At 37.2% G+C, this 7697-nt stretch overlaps 1 protein-coding gene across 3 annotated transcripts; it reads left to right on the top strand.

Annotated features, from left to right (window-relative positions):
• The first annotated feature begins 1037 nt into the window (after nucleotides 1-1037).
• Nucleotides 1038-6399, top strand: LOC122079060. 3 transcript variants are annotated; one of them, XM_042645302.1, is made up of 10 exons: nucleotides 1038-1170; nucleotides 1267-1436; nucleotides 1526-1588; nucleotides 1742-1761; nucleotides 1841-1885; nucleotides 2393-2457; nucleotides 2999-3141; nucleotides 4369-4457; nucleotides 4717-4871; nucleotides 5877-6399. In XM_042645302.1, exons 1-9 carry the CDS (start codon nucleotides 1098-1100, stop codon nucleotides 4841-4843), a joined length of 795 nt encoding a protein of 264 aa, XP_042501236.1. In that variant the 5' UTR covers nucleotides 1038-1097; the 3' UTR covers nucleotides 4844-4871; nucleotides 5877-6399. The 3 variants fall into 3 exon arrangements, with proteins under 3 accessions (XP_042501236.1, XP_042501237.1, XP_042501235.1); XM_042645303.1 differs by lacking the exon at nucleotides 5877-6399 and having other exon boundaries at nucleotides 3002-3141; nucleotides 4717-5085; XM_042645301.1 differs by lacking the exon at nucleotides 5877-6399 and having other exon boundaries at nucleotides 4717-5085.
• Nucleotides 6400-7697: the final 1298 nt, after the last annotated feature.

The following is a 7697-nucleotide window of genomic DNA, read 5'->3' as shown; positions in this document are numbered from 1 at the left end:
TGCACTGAACATGTACCGCAATTCCGCATATGAGGAGCTAATTCTACTTCTCTTTTTAAAGGAATTCTAGCTCTACAGTCCAGTTCAAAGAATCAGAATCCGACCGTCAATTCAGATCGGAATCAACCATTTTCCGCTTCAAAAAATCGGGTTCATTCCCGGCTATCTGCGGCACAATCGGAATTGGTGGATACCAATTCGGTTCCTGATTCTGCTTCCTTGGACCTGGGCATAAGTTTAAAAATGGGATTGGTTAAAATCACCTGGATCGGATCAGTATCGGTTGAGACCGATTTCAAGTCTTGATTGATCCACTGCTACGATCTAAGGGTAAAAGGGTCCATGAAACAGATTTTTCTTTTAAATAAACAGGGTAAATCTGTCCAATCGCAAACGATCCAATACTGATTCTGATAGGTTGAGATTGATCCCAAATTTTAAAACCTTGGACCTGGGTAGAAGTGTCAATACCTAAATTGAACCAGTAAAACTGCCCCGAACTGAGCCGATTGAACCCAGATCGAATCGAATCGAACCAAAGACTTATTGGGCTGGTTTCGGTTTGGCGCATTGTAATCCCTTAACAAACTGAACCGCACTGAAAACCTATTGAACCTGAAACCAAACCAAAACCTATTCAAAAATCGGACCGAAATCAAATCGAACCGCTAAGAAACCGAAAACAGCCCAAAAATACCCAAGAAAAAATCAAAATTTGTATAGTTTTGTATGGAAAATCAGACCCAAATTGGTCAAAAAGCCAAAACCAACCCGATTACAAACCAATACAAGAAACCAAAGCAAAACCGAAACCAAACCGAACTGAAACCAAACCGCACCATTACAAACCAAAATATCTTTATCGGTTCGGTTTCGGTTTCACCATTCCCACACCGAAACCTATTTAACTCGGACCGAAACCGGGCCGAACCGAACCGTTGACGCCTATAGACCCGGGGTTAGATATCCATTGTTCCTTCTAACAGCCCAGACGGCCCAGGCCCAGAGGGCTGAGGGCCATTTCACTATTTATAGATCAAAGCCTTGAAGAAGGCGGGAAAGAAAGAGGCGAACTCTGCACAGGACACGGTCCAGCAATGGCGGGAGGGGATTCTCAAAAGCCACTCCAAATGCTACTTCGCGATTTCAACTCAGAAAAATCCCAAGGAGGTGGCGATGTTCTTCACATTCTCTTCTGTTTTCTTTGCTATTTTATTCGTTCTCTAATCTTCCTTTTCGGCTTACGAAATCCTTCTTGCGATCCAGAAATCAGAGTAGCCGGTTTCAAAAGGAGAATCGAGACGCTTCGTTCTGAACTGGAGGACGGAATTTTGGAACTGGAAGAGTCAAAGCTGTTCAAAGAAACTATTGAGCAGGAGCTTAAAGGATATGAAGTCGAGTTAGCTCTGCAGAGCACTTCAATTCAAGCTCTAGAGGTTTCTATCTGACCTGGTATTCATTTAGTTAATGATTTTTATTTGATATCTCTGTCTATATAAGTGATTCCTGTTCGAATTCCACCCAGACCAGGATTTCTTCGGTTCAAGAAGAGGTTACGAAGGTCGGATCTGATTTAGAGGCTCTTAAGGTACCATGTTGAGGTTTTATTTTTTGGTTGTGATGACTTATTTGTATAATTGAGATTGTCTATTTCTTTCATTTTTCTTGGAGAAATGTTTAAGATTCTTATTTTCCCTCTTAAATCTCGATGCATTGACGATTGTGCTTCAATCTTGCAAAGAATGACGAGGGAGTTAAACGGTAGGAAATTCCCGTCTATTTTTAATTCTAAACTAATCATCTGCAAGTTTCAAAAATGATCCTTTAATTGCTGATGCAGAGACGAATTTATTAGCCAAATGTTTGAGCTCAACAAGAAGATAAGGTCTGCCTATGATTTCTTCATGCGATTGTCTATCTTGTTTTTCTTGTTTTTCTCTCTATCATTTGTCACCTGCATGCATGACACCAGAAAATATGCACTGGAAGTCGAAAATTGTAATTAGTCTGGTATGGAACTTAAGAGTAATAATGGATCCATGAAATGTTTCATCATTAAATCATTAGAGACAATTTCCAAAACCACAGGTTACAACTTCTAATAGGACAGTGAGCTTGCAACCGGAATCTTCTGTGTCAAGTTTTTTTGAGTTCATTATCTTCGGTATGAAGCCACTTTTGTGGCATTATAGCATATGGTTGGTCAAGGAATTGGAACATAGTTTCTCAATCCAATACTATGAGGCTGTGGCTATCATGTTGAACCAAATCAAACTGATTGTACTAGCTATACTACCAAATAAAATTTATTAGCAGTTATATTACTTCGATTGCATTTTGCAGCCTTCGTGAGGTGATTATAGATTCGTTAATTTTCAAATTACTCATGCAGGAAATTTCAGGAGATGATAAACCACAATTTGCACAATGATACCATTGAGCCTTCATCAACCTCATGTAAGGGTGTGGCATTTTTATAAAAATTAGCATGTTCAGGGCTATGACTAGTCCTGTCAAATTCAAAGTAAATTTATATTGTTTCCAATGTCAAAGTAGAATTCCACTGTTATTACTGTTTTTTTACTTGGGGACAGTTGAAATTGCTGTCACATTGGAATGGATCAGTTTTCAGTATTCACACTAGGCTAGCCATTTTGGGTTAGTATTGTATTTAAACCAGACTTTAAAAGACTTTGCTGATAAGTCAGATGCCATGTTAGTATTGTCTTTAAACCAGACTTTGATAGACTTGTCTCAGTATCCGGAACTTCCCGTATGAATTACATATAAATCAGCAATATGTCTGCCTACATCTAAAAGCCTCTTGTAGGATATTGAAACGTTTTGATCAACACCTATTGAAACATTGAGAATCTGGTGTTCTGTTGCCAGTTCTCTTCTTCATCTTCAAAAGAGTTCTACCACCTATGATGTATTTCTACTTTATTGTGTGTCCACTCGGTAAAATTATGGAGAGCATTTTGATTTCCTTTTAAAGCAGGCAACGAACTTGAGGACACACAACCAATGCATGAGACTGAAGTTTCTTTGAAAAGTCTAGAGGATAAGCTTGGACATGTAATTTCTCAAACACGCTTAGAGGAACAGGACTATGAAGAAGAAGAAGATATTCATATAAAGGTATGCAGTTTGTACTTGTTTCTCATTAGCTGGTCACAATATTTTGTTAATTTTGTGGAAGAAATTTTTCATACTCAGATTTTAAAATTTTATCAAGTATCTAGAGGCTATTATATGGTATTGCTTTTATTTTATTCTTGTTTGTCATCTCTGTAGACAAGACTTTGTATTTGCCTATTTGGGAACAATAATTGGATTCAGTTACATGAATTCTCCTGTCACTCCACTTTCTAAAACGAAATATATTCTATTTAATCATATGCCACCAATCTTCTCTCTGTAACTTGTCCCATGTCCCTTTTTGGCCTTCCTCTTGGCTTTTTAGAGTCTGTATTCTGCAATTTGAACATTTTGTGCCTCCAGGAAAAGGTAATCGGTACAAATTATGCAGGGAAACATTTATTATCTAAATCCCTTGCATGACCTCTCATACTAAACAACCTTAATTCTGCATTTTATTTCTTCGACGTGTAAAAGATTACCAATTCTTTGTAGGTCAAAATACAATTCTCTGTTATGCTTCTTAGTAGTTTGGATTGCAAGTTGTTACCGCTCAACCTAGTGCTACTGGAGGCTTTGCTTGACAATTCAATTTTTTGTCTATCCTATGTAATTTTAACCATAGATTGTGCACATATGTACTATGACTGTCCTCAGGTTGCCATTGTTATCTAGGTCATTGATATTCCCATATCAGCTTGAGATTTTTCATTTTTTTATAGTATTCAGGTAAAGATCTCAAAATTATAGCTTGGTTAGTGTGGTGGATTTCATGGAACTGATAACAGCTACTTCGTGTTTATTTAATTTTCTACCCAGAAGCTGTAGTTACGAGTATTTTAGGTTTCTCTAGTGATTGACAGTATCTTTTGATGCTTGCTACAATCTAGATGGAGAAATGATTCATATTTGGTTGATGTTTTGCATTTTTTTTTAAATTTCTGCTGAAGATGTTTATTGGGGCATAAAAGATTTCCTTAGGGGGTGGGATTGGTTTTGTTGCATGGTGTACTCATCCTCAAGAATTCTTAATGTGATGGGATACTACAAATCAGCTTGGAGAGTACTCGCAAGTCGCAACAATAAATAAATGTCTCTTGCTCTAACAATGAGACATTGTGGGATTGGAAGCTTCTCAGGATTTGTATCTATATGAAGTGATATTCTATAACATTCTCACGTAGAGATGACCCAACTTTATCTTATGGAGCTTGATATCCTGTTCAGGGCCAGCAGGAGCTTGCTGATTCTGAAAGTAACGTGTTAGTCACAGAGGCAGTTTTTAAAGAAATGAAAGAGATGCAGAACATTTCAAAATATCCTTTTTATCAAGGTGACATTGTCTATTTGTTGATTGGGTAGACACTGATTTTAACTTATGAATATGTGCCTGGCCCAGTAAGCAATTGAAATACTACTGATGTAAATATGTTTCCAATGGAAGTTTAAATAATGCAATGTGTGCTCAGCTACGATGCTAGTCTTTAGTAGTTGAAGTTACATACTAATGTACATACCTATATATCTTAGTCCACCACCAAGAGCTGCAAGATATGTTTCTTTGACTGTCAACAAGCAGATTGCTGATTTAGAAGAGTTGTGTGCCTCTCTTAGTGAGGAGTTGACGAAGAAGTGTTCTTGTCCCAACTGTCATCTGGAAAATGTTGAAGCCTTGGGACTACAGACAACTGAGGGGAATTGATTAGTGATGGTAGAGGCTGTAATAAATGGTAAGTGTCAGGCTTATTTTGTACAGAAAGCTACACTAATGTGGTTATCATTTTAAGAAACTTCCTAGTTTGTTTTTTGAGTGAGTCATTTGGGGTATGATACTTTTGTCAACAAGAAATGTTACCTTTAGGTCCTTTACTTCCATCCAGTGCGTGTTCATGTATGAGACCTATAAGAAAAATGTATGTGTTGAGCAGTGGTTCATCTGTTTAATTTGCTTGGGTTGTGGTTTAAGCAAGATCCTATGGTATGATACACGGAAGTACAATATGTTGAGAACGATAATTTCTTTTGGACCTGGCATGTATGGGACCTATAAGAAGTGTCTGTGTTGTGTTCAAAGCAGTGGTTCATCTGTTTAATTTGCTTGGGTTGTGGTTTAAGCAAGATCCTATGGTATGATACACGGAAGTATAATATGTTGGTAACGATAATTTCTGATGGACCTTACATGATATGTAAGCCACAAATTACACTATTTTTGTCTACATGGACATTCAATGCATTGGATGCGTACATCAAAAACATTTTTTTTTGTTATGGTTGAAGTAAGATCCTATGATATCACACATGAAGTATGAAGTGTTGGGAACGATAATTTCTGATGGACCTTACATGAAATGTAAGCCACAAAGAAGTCTATCATATTTCACTGTTTTTCTATACATTGACGTTGAACGCATTAGATGTATAAACATCAAAAACATTTTGGAAGGCAGCTACAATCTGCCTCTTGGCCTGTTTTCAGGCGGACGAAGGTCAAGTAGTAAGAGGTCTTCCTTTATGCAAGTGCCAAACTCCTTAAGAAAGCTAGGAGGTTGGACATAAAATGTATAATACAAGTGAGTGAAAACAAGATCATTTAGACATATATTCCATGATTTACTTGTCTCATGATTATTAGTCCTGCTTCGGGGTTTCAACTGGTTTGGCAAGTTTTTGCAAGGGTTTGAGCCCAGACCTTAATAATGTGTTGTTACTGTATGGTTTGATGATGGTTTCAGGTCACCACTCACCACATCAGCAAAAAGGACAAATTCCAAGAAAGTTAATGTGGAAAAAAAGGCTTGTTGGATCTATTTCCCTGGATGACCGAAGTCCCTATCTTTATAGTTCATATCTCCATTTCAAACACAACCAAAGACAAAGGTCCCACTGGTGAGCTGATGAGGAAACTTCATACTGTTGCTTAAAGTATGTCTTAGGAGTTCTTTCTTTATCTTGACAGGCTAGCATGAAAATCTGCTTGTGACTTACTAGTGCTCCTAGGAACCGCTAACCAGTGCCTCAGCCTTCATTATCTTCAGTCTTTCTGATCCTCCTTTAAAGATCTGAGAAGCAAGTTTGAGATGGTTGAGTAAGTAAATGTTAAGCTCTTATTTGTTTGGTGTAGCTATTTGATCCTTGATGGATGATTGTTTTTCCTTTTCTAGTCATGGTTTTTTGGCTGGAGTCAGGGCTACCACCCTGGCCCCCAACCAACCCCAACAAAAACTGACTAATCTAATCATTCAGTCTCTTTCCTCCTCTTCTGGGTTTTTCTGAAAGGGAAAAGAAAACCTAAACCTCTTAATTCTAGTGAAGTGTCTTTGGTAGGTTTAGTTATGCATATGCATTGTTATGCATTACTTGCACAACTGTTTAGGTTGCTGTTGCTTATGGTGCTAAATTGCTAGATGGTTCCCAGATATGAGAATCCCTTGGTCAAAAGTCAAATCAATTTGATAATCTTAACCTAATTTATTTATGTACTTATTCTCTCTCTTAAGTGGGTAACCCAATCTCTTACTTAGTAGTGCAGTCCACCCAAGGTTTATAGATCATTAAACTGATTAAAGCGCCAAGCATTGACTGATCTCAACCATCCTTCAACAGCTCTCAAGGAGTTGGTCAGATACTGGGTTTTAAAACTTGGGATTGGATCGGCCAGGATGACCCATTCATACTGCATTTCTAGGGTTTGGGCATAATCTGCCCGATTCCGGTCAGGCCGGAACCGGATCTCTAAAATTTGGGTCAAAGAGTCAAAAGATATGCAGATCTGTAGTCTATTACTGATTCAAAAGAGAGGGCTCTTTCAATTGGGTGGTTTGGATTACTTGATATTTTGTTCACTACAGATTTTGCCTGCTATTTATTTAAAAAGAAGCAACTGGGTTTTGAGAGTGGCTTTTCGTTATTAAACTAATGGAATAAATGATTAGTCTTCAATACCATCCTCTTAATTTCCTGAAAGGGATTAGTCAGTTTTTCATATTTAGTTATCCTATCTAATCCAACCAACTAGATGTGTTCAAAGATTCATTAATAGATAATAATCTGTTCACCTATCATGCACCTAAACAAAACTCTTTAAAAGAAATTTTCAACCCAAACGGAGTGGGGAAGGAATTTTTTATTTTTATTTTTATTATTATTATTATTAATTGCTCTCTTTCATTAGCTGTTCTAATCACCATCTTAGTATATTACAATCTAAGAGTAATTAAAATATCTGTGCTTATTATTTTTTTAGGGGGTGAGGGCTCTGTAGTACACCTTCCAATAACTGGCAGGGGCTGAAATTTTATGCATGGATGGACCTTAAGATCCTCTTCTCACCTGTCAATTTTCCAATAGGGCCGGTTTGTATTTGTATTGCTCCTGACATTATGAATTAAATCCTTGATCTCGATTTAAAAATGACACTGACCAAATCACATCATTTCCTAAACATCCAGTAGTCAGAATTTCCAGATCACCCTTACAATTTGTTCAAACAATAAAAAAATCCGACTAGGAGGATTTATTTTTCTAATTAAAAAAAAATCTTACAATTAAAAAGG

Source organism: Macadamia integrifolia, chromosome 5 (genome assembly GCF_013358625.1).
Source record: "Macadamia integrifolia cultivar HAES 741 chromosome 5, SCU_Mint_v3, whole genome shotgun sequence".
Lineage (NCBI taxonomy): Eukaryota > Viridiplantae > Streptophyta > Magnoliopsida > Proteales > Proteaceae > Macadamia > Macadamia integrifolia.
The sequence above is the reverse complement of the archived record's forward strand: the minus strand, read 5'-3'. Positions and strand labels throughout refer to the sequence as shown.